At 48.2% G+C, this 15,701-nt stretch overlaps 1 protein-coding gene across 1 annotated transcript; it reads right to left on the minus strand.

The window, feature by feature from the left end:
• Positions 1 to 10,467: 10,467 nt before the first annotated feature.
• On the minus strand, positions 10,468 to 15,672 carry LOC135829772 (uncharacterized). The gene is made up of 3 exons (XM_065342160.1): positions 15,056 to 15,672; positions 13,226 to 13,455; positions 10,468 to 11,688 (listed from the first exon to the last, which is right to left on the minus strand). The coding sequence occupies exons 1-3, from the start codon at positions 15,380 to 15,382 to the stop codon at positions 11,451 to 11,453; spliced, it is 795 nt and encodes a 264-aa protein (XP_065198232.1). The 5' UTR covers positions 15,383 to 15,672; the 3' UTR covers positions 10,468 to 11,450.
• Between the last annotated feature and the right edge of the window lie 29 nt (positions 15,673 to 15,701).

Consider the following 15,701-nt stretch of genomic DNA (forward strand, 5'->3'; position numbering starts at 1 on the left):
GGAAGCGGGCCTACGATGTCGACATGGACATGGGAGAAACGGGCATCAGGTTGCTTGAATGCACTTACGGGAGATGTGGTGTGGCGTTGAACTTTAGACTGCTGACAAGCGTGGCAGGTACGACACCACTCACTAATATCCTTGTTCATCGCGGGCCAGACGTAGCGAGCTGTAATCAGGTGCCTGGTAGCGCGGGTACCAGGGTGGGAGAGGCCGTGAAGCGAATTGAAAACAGCACGGCGCAGCTTGGCAGGTACATACGGGCGGGCAGACGCAGTAGAGGTGTCACAGATGAGCGAGTGATCAGTCATGGGCAGAGCTATAGATTGCCAGCATAGCGAAGTGGATGGATCCTTACCAGGACTGGGCAAGTCTGGATCATCTTGTTGAGCGGCGGCAAAGGAAGCTGTGTCAATGGCAGTGATGGCAGAGACGGGCTCATCGGGTAGGTGGCATCGTGACAGTGCATCAGCGGCAGCATTCTGAGAACCCTTGACATGACGAATATCTGTCGTGAACTCAGCAATGTACGACAAATGGCGCTGTTGACGCGGGCTGTGGGTCTGTGAACGGCTGTGGATGGCATGTGTCAGAGGCTTGTGATCGGTGCACACATGGAAGACACGCCCTTCCAGGAAGTGTCGGAAATGCTTAATGGCTAGGTAAATAGCGAGGAGCTCTCGACAGAAGGTGCTGTAGCGTGTCTCAGCAGGCTTTAACTTGCGTGAAAAGAAGGCAACAGGATAACACTCACCATCTAGCTCTTGTTGGAGGACGGCACCAACAGCAATGTCTGAAGCGTCGACCATCAAGCTGTAGGCGGCATCCGGGCGAGGATGGTGAAGTGTGATGGCCTCAGTGAACGCAGCTTTGACATCATTGAAAGCAGCGATGGCCGAGTCGGACCAGACGAGCGCGCCTTTGGTGCGGTGGCGTTTCTCAAGCATAGCGTGCAGAGGTGCGAGCTTAGCAGCAAGATGTGGCTGAAATCGGTGATAGAACGTGACGAAGCCGATGAACTCACGGAGCTTACGAACACTAGCTGGCTGTGGGAATTCACGAATGGCGGTCATGCGAGCGTCGAGAGGTCGGATACCTGAGGCAGTCACGTGATGTCCCAGGAAGTCAAGCTCATCCTGGCCGAACTGCGACTTCCGGACGTTGATCAAGATGCCATGTGAAGCAAGGCGGGAGAATATGCAGCGAAGGTGGGCCATATGTTCAGCGGGTGAGGCGCTAGCAATGAGCAAGTCATCCAGATATGCAAAGCAGAAGGGAAGGTCTGAAACTACCTGGTCAATGAAGCGTTGGAATGTCTGGGCTGCGTTGCGAAGGCCAAAGGGCATGCGGACAAACTCAAACAGTCCAAAGGGGGTGGTGATGGCAGTTTTCGAGATGTCGTCAGGGTGCACAGGAATGTGGTGGTATGCACGGACGAGGTCAATCTTAGAGAATATGATCTTGTCATGCAGGTGGGACGTAAAGTCTTGAATATGCGGGATGGGATAGCGGTCGGGGATCGTGCAGTCATTCAAGGCTCGGTAATCACCACAGGGTCGCCAGTCACCGGATTTCTTTGGCACCATATGCAGAGGGGATGACCATGCACTAGAGGAGGGACGAATAATGCCTAAATCTAACATGTGTTGGAACTCACACTTAGCGACAGCAAGGCGGTCGGGTGCCAGACGGCGAGGCTTAGCGTGGACGGGGTGGCCATCTGTGACTATGCGGTGTGTCACATTGTGCTTGACAGGCGAGTCACCAGTGGTCGGTCGGACAAGGTCAGGAAACTCACTCAGCAGGGCAGAATACTCACTAGGGCTGTCAGTGTCCAGCAGGTTGGTAGCGGAGGTGCTGACATCCGAGGCGAATCCGACAACGGCAAGTTGAGTAGTGGAGTCCCGCAGACATCTGGCGGCCAGGTCGACAGTGAGTTGGAAGTGGCCAAGGAAATCCGCACCCAGGATCGGATAGCTGACGTCAGCAACGACGAAGACCCATTTGAAAGTGCGTCGGAGACCTAAGTCTAAATCTAGCAGCTGCTGACCGTACGTGGCGATGCTGCTCTGATTCGCTGCACGGAGACGAGGACTATTGCGAGGAACACGACGAGACAGAGTTACGAATGACGGAGGAAGAACACTGACGGCGGCGCCGGTGTCGACAAGGAACTCGACGGACTGGGAGCGATCCTTGACGAATAGTAGGCGACCGGTAGCGGTATTCGAGGGGCCAACCACACTAGCGGTCGCGACTAGTGGCTGGCCTTCCCGTTTCCCGACAGGAATCGGCAGGGGTCTCGGCATTTGTTCGCCTTCGCACCGAACGCACGGTGATACCAGCAAAGGTCGTCGTGATTGTCACGGCCGGGAGACCTGGAGGCACTTGGGTGGCGTGACGGTGGCCCGGGACTACGCTCTCGTTGGCGGCCACGCTGGGAAGGGGCACCGGTGTCACGGGTCATCACATTCACAGCGGACGTCAGCTTGGCGAGTTCAGCTCGGAGCTGGGCCATCTCAGCCCTGTCAGCGGTGCAGGCCTGTTCCGCATCTGTGGACGCTGTAGATCTACATGATAAGGCCGTATACGTACTAGACCGAGCAGGGCTAGGGGCTTCACTCAGAGCGTGAACACTTGTACCGGTGAGTGGGGTTGAGCACGTGCTTTCAACCACCTTGTCAGCAAGCGCTGCAAGTTCGTCCAGGCTGAGGCTTGCAGGTGTTGCAGCCAGAATCAGGCGGACCGTCACGGGCAAACGCTGTACAAATAGCTCGCGCAGGATAGTTGGGTCTAGCGACTTACTGCCTAAAAGCTGTTGCATGCGTCGGAGGACGCGACTTGGTCGGCTGTCCCCGATGTCGGCTGTTGAGAGTAGCTCACGCAACCGTGCCTGATCGGACTTTTGTGTGCGTGCGGTGAGCGCCTCTTTCAGGACTTGGTACGGCTCCTCGGCTGGCGGCGCTAGGAGCAAGTCCCGAATCTCAGCGGCGTATTCAGGAGCCAGCGAACTCACGACGACATTATACTTGGCCCGCGGGTTGGTGATGCGATGGTTGGCAAAATGCGCTTCTGCCTGTGCAAACCAAAGCTGCGGATCGCCGGGCCAGTACTGCGGCAGTCGGAAGGTGATGGCAGACACCGGACGGTCCGGTGCGTCGTGTTGGTCGTTGCGGGCGAGTGGTTGGTTTTGGGCCGGGGCGGAGGAGCTAGCGGCAGCTGAAGCTCCAGAGGCGGAAGCGGAAGAACCATCGTCGCTGGACATATTGCACTTTACTCACGTCGGGGGTCACCAATTTAGTAGTCTAGATACAGTGCAACGAGTGTTAGTTTCCAAGATCTTTACAAGACTGGCGAACACTAAATGTCATGAAGAAAGTGAAGAGAAAGGAGGTTTATATAGGAAAGAGATTGTGATAGAAGACTGTGCAATGAAGTTTGTTGTTTTGTTAGATATCTGACGTGTGCTGTTTGGAAGAAGTGTTTGGATGCAAACAGAACTTACAAGAGATGAGTAAAGACTACTTTTCTACAATAGCGTTGTAGGCGAGGAGTGCGTAACATCAAAAGATGTCGTAATGTGTATTGGAACTATGCTAGCCAAACATTACGTAATTATTATGGTAGCGAAGTACGTGTAGTAGGTATTACAATGTGTGCGAGAGTATGGTGAATCAGTGTTTGTGATGATGAGGAAAATATGACGTGTACATGCAAACAAATGATGATGTCATGATGCGAGAACGTCAGAGACGCTACACAAGTAGGAAGGGAGCGTCGCAGCTTCCTCGGACCAAGACCATTCGACTCAGCACCCAGAAGACTACAACTGGTGAAAATTTGATTTTAGGGTATACTTCCCCTTTGAGTAACCCTGGCCTGGGCCTGGGCTGGGGTTATTAATTTATGTAAGTCACCTGCATGCACGGGTCACCAGGAACAAAGTTTACTTCGCACATACAATGATACAGTAAACCTGTGACTAACGACCACCCCTTGGGCCCAGAGAAAGCGGTCTTTAGTGGCAGGTGGTCCTTAGAGGTTTGCACCGCACAACCATTATACAATTATACTACTGTAAGACATGTTATTATAGCGAGTCGCAAATTTAACGATTGTCCAAAATCCATAGGTTAACGAGAACATACGATAACGATCTTGCAGTCTTCAGGCATATCCGCACATATCACATACAATGTATGTGGCCTTACAGCCTCAACAGAACTTATTATAACGAAGAAATGTTATCCGTTAAAACGTTAGATTTGCTTCCTTGTTATAATATTTTACATGTCTTACAGTAGTATGAATGTGAGACCGTCCGTGCCCGGCTAGGTGGTCTTTAGTACCAGGCTGGCCGCTAGTCACGGTGGTCTTTAGTACCAGGCTGGCCGCTAGTCACGGTGGTCTTTAGTACCAGGCTGGCCGCTAGTCACGGTGGTCTTTAGTTGCAGGTTTTACTCTACATGTACCGGTACATATATCGACCTTTGATAAATACCCACACTCATTAGTGACCACACCATCAACAGTATCAAATTCAAATAAACTTGCTTGACTCAATAAATACTAGGGCTGAAACGATCATCCATTTAGCCCAATCGATTTCTCTTTATCATAACGATCGATTATTCGATTATAATCTTTAAGAGGCCGCACCTGGAATATGTACGTAGAATTAGAATGGCCAAAAGTGGAAATATGTACAAAATTTTGCACAAAAAAAGTGTTATGTATGCAGACCGGACGCGACCTTGACCTTCGCTTCGAGCTTCATGCTCCAGCTTCGTTCTACTAGGACTGTTTTTCGATTTTGACAGCATGTAACAAGGCGAGTCGCGCGTGCAGTGCGTAAGAAATTAAAAATTTAAAAAACGCAAAATAATCGTAATCGGTAATCTATAACGATTGCTCGATCGTTAGAGTTATCAAACGAGTACTCGATTATTCGGTATAATCGTTTCAGCCCTAATAAATACCACTGTACTTTTCCATGCAGCACTGCACTTTTCCCTAAAAAGGAGTATTTTATAAACAGTATTTATTGGCCTTAGTCCGTAAATAGCGATGTTTTTTTCAAGACGATATTTGTTCATTTCTCCCCAGACCCCCTCCCTCCCCCCTCAAAACGAACATACACATGTTTACGCAAGGGATCGATATTTTTTTATGAAGTTCAATTTCCTCATAAAACGTGACCAGCTACCACTCTAATTTCACCATACACCTAGGTTTATGTTGCCACGGTCGCACAACCTTGCCATGGCTATGCTCACGATGTTGACTTTCACTTTGTGTAGGTCATAAACTACATGTTCGAACAGCACCCGCCACCCGTCCATAGATAGAGTTCGATATTTTTTTCTGCAAAGACGAGACGAACAGGGCCCAAACCCCCTCCCCCCCCCCCCCAAACGAACGAATATCTTCTCTAAAAAAACATCGATATTTGAGGACGACCCCTTTATAATAGTGGTATTTTATAAACAGTATTTATTGGCTTTTGGGCCAATAAATCTTTACTTATAAAAGAGAGGCACCTGTGACGTGTGTCTGTGTGTGTGTGTGTGTGTGTGTCACGCTCCTTATAAAGAAGAGGCACCTGTGACGTGTGTTTTTGTGTCACGCTGAAGCGCTGCGGAGCAGCGCTGCCCTGAGCACGCGAAGCGTGCGAACAGTGTAGCACAGTGTAGCTAGCGGCCGCAGAAGCACTGAGCACGCGAAGCGTGCGAATCGTGTAGCTAGCGGAAGCAGCCACAGGCACAGTACAGAAGCACTGAGCACGCGAAGCGTTCGAATCGTGTAGCCACCACCACGTGCTGAGCACGCGAAGCGTGCGGACAGTGTAGGTACGGCCCCCGGGGTACGGCCGGTGGTAGCGCTTATACTTATACATAGCAGACACGATCAGTACGAGTAGCAGTAGCAGCCGCGCGCAGAAGCACTGAGCACGCGAAGCGTGCGAATCATGTAGCCACCTAGCCTATGCCTAGGCCATAGGTAGCACTACTAGCAGCCGCACAAGCGCTGCGGACCACGTGAACCGTTCTCTGCAAATAGAAACATCTGATATCTGCAACAAAAGGATACAAAAGATCTGCACTGACTGCACTCTGCATCTGATCTGCGGTGAAGAGCGCATCGCACTTTTGGTCGTAAGTTTATGAATTTTTTGAGCCGCTTCATCCGCCACCAGGTGCTAGGTGATGGACAACCCTGACCAGCCTCCCGAAGGCGTAACCAAGGTAACAGACGTCCCTCCTTCTCCTTCCAACGATGAAGAACCTCCCTCACCAGGACTTCAGCGGTCTGGCCACCACCACGTGCTGAGCACGTGTGCTGTTCATGTACTTGCTTCACCCGCATGCCACATTCGGCCAGGCAACGCTGGCGGGGGTGCTGCTAGTACTGTTTATAAAATACCACTAAAGCGGGATTCACAGAAGCTTTTTTGCGATGCGACACGCGATGCGACAGACGCGAAACCGGGAAAACCCCAAATCGCAGCCATGTCGCACCCCACGCAACTGCCGCAACTGGGCCATCGCAGGCCATCGCAGAAGTTGAGCTTGGCTCAACTTTTGCGATGCGATGCGATGCGACAAGCGATTTGGTGTACGATTTTGACCTTTCCTACAGCAAAGTTGTACAAAGGTGCAAGAGTTGCCTATAAATTTTTTCAAGTTGTGTCAAACCGCGCGAATATCATGGTGGCGTACCCAAATCAGCAAAACTTTGTCGCATCGTTGACTTCTTCTGTGAATGGTATTTCGCGAGTTCGCATCGCACGCGTCCGTCGCAGATCGCGTCGCATCGCGTGTCGCATCGCAAAAAAGCTTCTGTGAATCCCGCTTAAGGCCAATAAATACTGTTTATAAAATACTCCTTTTTAGGGAAAGCGAAGGTCAACATACATGTATGCATAATAAATGTAGTAGCCACAGGATTTATTGCAATTACATACCAGTCATAAAAACCTCGGGGGACCTCGGTTTTTATACTGGTATGTAATTGCAATAAATCCTTCGGCTCTACATTTATTATATACATGTACATGTAAACAATATTTTTACTGCACGGCTCGCTCATCATCATAGAGCTAGACTAGAGTCCATGAACACACGTTTACCATCTTGATCATACACTAAGAAGACCTTGAGTCTGTGGGGATTGCCCTATCAAAATATGAATAAATAATAATAATAACACTGTCTGCTACATGTACCGGTATGATATTAGCAAGAGTTCATAATCCCTACAAAAAAAAATATAGCCCTGGGGGTTTTGAACTCTTGCTACTACCGTACTGGCAATATACAGTGTTGGCCAAATGTTTGGGCCTACCCAAGAGAAAACAGGTTTCTAGAGAGAATCTTTGTATAATGAACGAACAAAACTACTGAAGTTGGCTATCTACCGAAGAGATCATACTCTGATCCATCTTTCGAAGGCTAGATAGTTGTAAAATAAAATAAAGTCAATTTAATCGAAAAAGCGTAGGCCCAAACTTACGGCCAAAATTAAAAAACAGCAAAATCCAGGTGACTAGCTAATAGATATCAACTAAATCTAATCGAAATGATTTGTTTCCATGCTAAGAACCTATCAGTGAACTGTTTGCCCAATTTTACCACTTAGTAGGTCCTCTCTTTGCCTTGACGACAGCCTCCATGCGCGCCGGGATGGTCGAGACGGGTTTCGCGTACTTGTCCCTGCTGATCTTCCGCCATGCTGTCTTGCACACTTCCCCAGGCTGTGTTTCTGTTGATGGGACTTGGGGAACATCATGGCAGAGACAATTCAGCATTTCCCACAAATCCTCAGTCGGATATAGGTCCGGCGACTGCGTCGGCCGCCCCAGTGCGCGATATGGGCGGTCCGCCGATTACGCCTTTATCGCGTGTGCGCGCGCAAATACATCATCCAGACCGCGCAACACATCCACCATGGACGGCTGCATACTGTTCTGCAGTATTCCTTGGTATTGGTCTGCTTTCATCGCTCCGTTAATGTTGTAGAGCCGCCCGACCCCGTTGCCGGCGACGCGGTCCCGTATCATGATGCAGCCACCACTGTGCTTGACTGTGCCAACAGTACACTCTGGCACAAGTAAGTTGTTCACCAGGTCAACAACTGAAATACACCACACAATCTGATGCTCTCATATTAAATTTAAACTCGTGGGGCCACAGTACGTTGCTCCACTGGTCCACAGTACATCCTTGGTGGGCCCTGGCAAAGACCAGTTGTTTCTTCAATTTTCTGGTTGATATACGGGTTTTTTGTGGTCCTGCAGCCTCTCAGGCCAGCTTTCAGCAGTCTGGGACGTTCCGTACGGCTCGGGACATGTTTGCCACGGTTTTGCACCAGTCTGTCTTGAGCTCCCACGACAAAGTCCTTCTGCTAGCCAGAGTTATCACCTTGAGGTACCTGTCGTCACGAGCAGACGTCAGCCTTGGATGACCAGAACGAGCCTAATTCTTGCAGCTTTGCATCACTGCGAACCTGGTGACAGTTTTCTCACCGTGCGCGCACAAACGCGGGTCAAATTGGCGATATCATTCGAAGAGAGGCCATCATTATTCATCTTCACTGTCAACTCCCTCACGTCAGAGCCAAAGGTGCTTGGATCGACCCATGGTGAAGGAAAAATGTCAAAAACAGCAACTAAAATTTGTTGTTCGTGTCGTGAGGACCACCACGTGTTGTGCAGTTGAATTTCCCGCTGGTTTTGCATCACACATTTTTGTACCGTATGGTACTGTACAAATTCAAATATTTTGGCCAAAAATTTGGGCCTAGCTTTTTCATGATTTTCACCTGAAAATTTGTTTTGAAGCGCACGTGCGCTGTAGAAAACTTATCTCACGCGTTTTCATCGGGCTTGCAGCAGGTTTGAAGATACACAACTTGGCAGCACCACTGTATTGTGCCAAACCCCAAAAATTTATAGGTAGGCCCAAACTTCTGGCCAACACTGTATGTTGCCGCGTAACGCGTAACGCAGGGGGGTGCGGCGTAACGCGCGACCAGGCTAGTGCGACAAATTTTCGTTGAGTTCGTAACGCGCGTCCGGCGGTGTGCGGCGATCTTTTCATTGCAGTTTGCACTGCAAAAAAAGGCTGAAAACTGTGAAAGCACGTGTACCGCGTGGTGAAAAGTAGATTTTGGAGGAAGCGCTCTTCCCCTATGTCACTTTCCTTTTGATGATCTTTTTGTGAACAGATCACTCTGATAGTTAAAATATACAGTCTTCTATTGATATCGTTGTCGCCCTTTGCCGTCGGGTTTGTAACAGTTGGATAGCAACTGAATTTCTGTGCCTTCAATGTGCATGAAAAGAAAAAATGATGCGGCAAAAGCAAAAAAATGATGCGGCAATAGCAAAAAAGTGATACGGCAATAGCAAAAAAAAAGGACTGCGGCAATATAGAAACCTGTGTAACGGCTCCTGTGCGACTTTGCATGTAACGCCCTGCGTGCGGCAAACATGTGCCAATGTAACGCTTCATGGCCTCACTGCGGCAACATATATTGCCAGTACGGTAGATAATGTTATGAACATGTTGTTGGTTGACAGCATGTAATAAAAGGTGGAGGACCGCGGCACTGTGTTCAGAAACAGTGACCCTGTCCCCCATGAATTCCGCAATTCCGCAGATTGCAGAATTTCCGCAGAATCCAGTAGTGTCCGCAGAATTCAGAAAATCCCGCAGAATATTGCAGAAAAGCGAGAAAACTGCTTTTTCCGGAGACTTTTGATGTATTTCACAGCCAAACAAAACCGCTTGCGACTTTCGAAATCAACTTGCATGGTACATTTTGGAGCTATCATTTTTTTGGACCAGGATTTCGCATAATTTCGGTTCAGAATTTATAGGAACAACAAACTAAGTTGCTTCGGTGGTGTTGTGGAAATCTATGTTTACGCTCTTTTCCCTTGCAGAATTACCGCAGAATTTGGAAGGATTTGCAGCATTAGCGCAGAAGCTACTGGTTTCAGCCGCAGAATTCTGCACGGAATTTCTGATATTCTGCCACGGAATTCACGGGGGACGGCAGTGCCCCTCACTACAACCTTGCCAACCGTGAAGGGTGTAGTAAGGGGCACTGTTTCCGAACACAGTGCATCCTCCAACACAATGCACTGGTATAATTATGGATGAATGTATACACAAGTAGTCCCAGCTAGGCTGATATATGTAGTACAGTAGTACCAAGAGTACATGTACATCAGCTCATTTTCTCTTGGTAGTACATACATGATGTACTCCCCTTCTGTGGACTGTGCTCCTCAATTCGATAAAACGATGGTATAGGAAGGTCCCATGTTATGCATGCATGCATGCATGTGCACACAAACACGCTTATCCTGCTTGTCGAGTGCTTGAAGAATTCAATGTGAACTGATATTATCAAGAGTACATAACTACACAGTGTAGTTATGTACTCTTGATACTATCCAAAAAGGGTGCTTGGACTGGCCTAAAAATATGATCCTAAAAATGTCACAATTGAATAAAATAAAAGGTGCAAAGCGTCTAGAATGAAAGCGAATAAGTGGAATTACAGCCGGGGGAAAATGGCCAAGAAGCCGCCAACATGCAGGTGCAAACTGCAGCCTTCATGTGCCACCGCATATACAAATATACGCCACCGGTGCTATGCGCCGAAGCAGCGGTAACGGCTGGGAAGGGGAGAGGCAATGCCGGCAATCGACTTCCCTGGAGAGAGGGCAGTGACGGCGCCTCAAAGAAGCAGCAGCCACCCCGGCAAAAACATGTCACAGCGGCGGCATCCATTGAAGCACACACTGGCATGAAGAAGAAGGTAGCAATCAGTTGTGGGACGGTAACTCATTTCTCAAGCAGCACTAGATCAGGCTGTGATGGGGGGGGGGGGGGGGGGCAGTAACTACCCATGGCAAGTACTGTGACTGGGCACAGAAACCAAGATCTGAACTGGACACACATACGTGCAAGTCAGCAGACCTGAACTGGACACACATACGGTGCAAGTCAGCAGACCTGAACTGGACAGACATACGGTGCAAGTCAGCAGACCTGAACTGGACACACATACGGTGCAAGTCAGCAGCAGACCTGAACTGGACACACATACGGTGCAAGTCAGCAGACCTGAACTGGACACACGCGGGGCAAGTTAGCAGATCACTTCACAAGACGTTGCAGTCAAACCACGACGTGCACACACAGTACTCGAAAAGCTCTGCAAACATCCCAACGACTTTTGCTTGAAGCGACCTCATGAGAATTCTCAACTGCTCTGTGAAGAACTTTCCTCCACCAGGTAACATAGCTGATTGAGACATTGACTAAGGTCCATGTTCTCCAGTAGAGTGTAAACATGTACAACTGCATAGCACTGCCAGCATCCACTGTGCTTGTAATGGGCCGGAATCTAGTCAGAATACTAGTTGAGTTGTCAGATCACGTCTTCTTTGTCACTTTGGGGATAGTTTTCGGCCGCTTGATCCACCCAAGTCGCACCAGATAGCGCCAAATGGGCCTGGTCACTACCAGTGTCACGATGAGGCGGACAGGCATGATAGCTTTGTGACAGGCGTACGCTGCACCCACCAATGTCCAGAACGTGGCACTACCTTCTTCAGTATTGAACGTCTTGTTGATGCCCAGCATGTTGAGCAAGACATTGACATCCACTCCCCTGCACATAGCAACAGCAATGGCAACAGCAAAAGGAACACTTTGTTAAAAGTTTAACCCTTTCGCTTGGAAATTTCAAAATTCTGCATATGTTCATGCTCTTTAGATCGTAACTTCAGTTCTACTCACTCAATCTTGACAATCGTAGGCTTCTTGGAAAGGTCTCCGGGAGAAGAAGAGACTGAGGTCACACATGATGACCAGGACGCCATATCTCTAGCGCTGGAGAGCAGCGAAATAGCGAAAACTGCAATCCAGCGCCAACTGAACAACTTTGACCGGCAGTTCAACCTTCACCCTGACGTCAGGTTCCAGAAATCGAAATAATGTTCTAGACAGTGTCCTAAAAAAATGAAAACCTGAAATACTATCACGGAGGTCTGGCAGGATTTTCCATCCTTGATCAAGGCCTTGATCCAGTTGTAAAGTCCTGCCAGACTTCTATGATGGTATACTCGTACATCATAGCCTCCTCAGACCAAGACTATTCAATTCAGCGTTCAGAGGGCTACAGATTGTTATTTTTAAATCATTTTTGTCCGGGCCATGATTCGATTATGTTTCATCCTCGGCTCATAGAGCTTCTAATAGATTTGATCAAGAGTGCATAAACAAGAGTATGCAACTGTGGTGATGGGTCAGTGCGCGGCGCGCTGCCTTCATTACGTAACTTGCCTTCATCACGCTCTGAAAGCATGCATTCAAACTCACAATTTCTCGTACGAGCCCATCCGTTTTTGCTCGATTCGTTCCAGTACCTACGCGATCTCTAAATTCTGGCGCGTGAACTCCAGTTCCGTACGAAAGTTCATTTCAAACCAGAGGGAAAGTGCGGTGTTTGATTTTCCGCATTGCGCGGACTGCAGCTGAATGATGTAATGAAGGCAGTGCGCCGCGCATCTGGCCCATAGAAAAGAGATCACAGTTGCATACTCTTGTTTATGGACTCTTGATTTGATCCAATCCCAACTAACGTGCCTTGTGACTATAATGCGAGCAATGCTCTTGTGAGGACCAACCTAGGATGCCGACTACTCTAATTTCAGAAATTTTCGGTGCTCAATATTTTCGGTATGAGGGCAACAGGCCAGGTTAGGTGAACAGAAAAATGTCGGTACAGAGAAGCAGTTCCCTATTGGATTATGTGTGCTAGTGTTTGTTCGGTGTATTGAAATTTTAGGTACGAAACAGACGCATCGAAAATAAAAGTACACCGAAAATTTGTGAAATTACAGTACATTGGCCAACAGCCTGGTGTAGTTCATTTCACGACCCAACCACGGCAGCTGTTGCTTTGACCCGGATCTACGCATTTTTCCTGTCATTGCTCTCATGTGTACACAGACAGTCAGAACGGCGATCGACATGCAGAGAAGCCTGGGCTAGGAGACTTCTGCCAGGCGATGCAGCAGCAGGAGCTGATTTCGACACTGCACACCGGTGCGGAGACATTGGGCTATGCTTTTAAAGCTGCCATGATAATTATTATACACTGCGTTACATGGTCACAGTTTGACACGGTCCAGCGAGCAACTCACCACTTTAGCAGGTAGTAGAACGTGATCCAGTCAAGCGTGCCCAGCGTCACATACACACCAATACCAAGCAGGCCAAAGCGCTTCATCTGGCGACGCAGGCCAGTGATGTAGCCGTCCGTCTTGCGCTCGACAGTTTTCCGCGCCGAGTCCACTCGTCTACGCACTCCACGCCGTGTGAGAAGAACTTGACTTCGTATACGGGCAAGACCCCGGTCCCTTCTCCTACGTGCCTGAGCGGATGAACAGTTTTGTAAACAATAAACAATGAAACTTCAGACTCGGGTGGAGAGCCAAAGATTAATTTATAAGAAGAAAAGAGGACCAAAGAGCTACAAGTTACGCTATAATATCCACTAACACCACCAGTTACTCTACAATCAGCTCATGCGATAACATTGCACGATACTGACCAACGGTACTGAAGTAACTGGTGGTGTTAGTGGATATTATAGCGTATTAAACTTGCAACTCTTTGGTCCTCTTTTCTTCTTATAAATGAAACTTCAGTACAACATACATGTACATATGCCTCCAGGGGATGTAAAAAGCAGTACCGTAAAAGCCCCTGTATACGCCCACTCGAAATAACGCCCATCCTCCGTGTACACGCCCAGTCAGGGGAAGTCAACACTTTTGTTTCAAAATAGCGCCCATCCCCATGTATACGCCCAGCCATGCCAGCAATACCAGTACATGTACAGGTACCGTTACCCAATACTTACTGCTATGTTGATGGATGTGTTTCAGGATCGCTTTTCCCAACCAGAACACTACACTGTTTCTGGTCCATTGAAGCGAGTATACTGTATTTATAGTGCGTATGTTCAGCTAAAAAATGAAATGGATACAGCTATTGAGCAAGGGGGGAATTTCAACATTTATATTCCAAGTATACGCCCGGTTCCAAAATAACGCCCGTGCCCTTGTATACGCTCAGGAAATCAAAGCTGCTATCGTATACGCCGGGGCCTATACACGGGCTTTTACGGTACCTTATAACCAAGGTACTCAATATCCACCAAGGTAAAATGACTGGACAAAGATATGGAGTGTCTTAGAAAAAGTACTCACATGTAATTATTCAAAATCAGGAGTGGGTCCCTGACTGACTGGGAAGGCTCAGGCCAATGACTATGGGAGGACGTGTCACCCTGCTGTGAAGGGAAACAGGCAAATGTGTATGGATCCCTATACTGCAACACCCTTTTTGTACAAACTCCTATTCAACTTCTACCGAGAGCCTGACCTGAAAAAAAATTCCTTCTTTAGGAGTTGCTGTGCTGCCACCCACAGTTACCAGTAATTGGGAACTCGTGGCTCGGGCACGAGGGAAGTATGGATGCAGTGAAGTTGCCGAACGGGATTTTCGGTCTTTGACCACTTTGGTGGTGGGTCTGATCTACTCGCCTCCCATCGCTTTAGGACCTGCATCTGCGCCTTGATCCTTGAGTGTGAAGTGGTGGCGTTCCTACGAATGCGAATAACTCGGCCTCTAGCTGAGTCTCACACGAACATTGAAGTTTTTTAGGAGTTGAATGGAGTTGTATAGATACGGGTATAAATATACTGCAGACTACTCTTATGCTTATACATGTACGTAGAGTATATACGATCACATAAACCTCGGCTTGTGTTCACGTTTATATTCCACGTATAAACCTTAGGCTAAGGTTAGTTTGTATCATTTATACATACAAAACCAGGATTCATGTGCATCCAAAAGTCAGTATTGTCGTGACTGGGCTGGCTGTGACTTAGCACTCTCAAGCCCTATTGACCTCACTATGGAAAAAGACACAGTTGTATTTCTATCGGATGGAATAGCCTCACCTCCGCTATGAGTCCTCCTCGAAATCTGCGAAACACACCTGCGGGTCGCTTGGTCAAGGACGCAAATCTGACATGGCAAATTTCTTGCAAATTTGAATTCGACTTTCGGATACGTTTTCCGGTACGCGCAGCTGATATTCTCAACCGATCCGTCACCACACGAATTTGATCAGATATCTTGATCTTCCGACGCCATTTGTTGCCTTCACTATTCATATGCCTGCGATAGCAGTTGATCAAAGGTAACTGCTGTTGCTGCTGCTGCTGGAAATTCCAAGATCGGTAGCATAATGGCCCCGTCCTTGGGCGAAAAGCAGCCCTGAACATAGTGTCAGAATACTGCTTATTGGGGAAACTTGAAATTTCTTGAGGTAAATAAATTGAAAACAAAATTCAACACCAGCGTTGAGAAAATGTTACAGGCACATGGCTATATTCCTTTCTGCAGAAAATAGCACTTGACTACACTCACACCATGAAGAAGAAGGACACACGTACTTCTTGAACTGGCGACGCAACAGTTGCGCAAGCTACTCCTTCATGATGCTCAACCAGTACAGGTACATAGTCATTGTAAAGGTTATCACTGCACTATCAGCATACAACAATTACAAGTCATCCAGAAACCTAAAAAGTAAAAAAGATC

The sequence above is a fragment of the Sycon ciliatum genome, chromosome 1 (genome assembly GCF_964019385.1).
Source record: "Sycon ciliatum chromosome 1, ocSycCili1.1, whole genome shotgun sequence".
Classification (NCBI taxonomy): domain Eukaryota; kingdom Metazoa; phylum Porifera; class Calcarea; order Leucosolenida; family Sycettidae; genus Sycon; species Sycon ciliatum.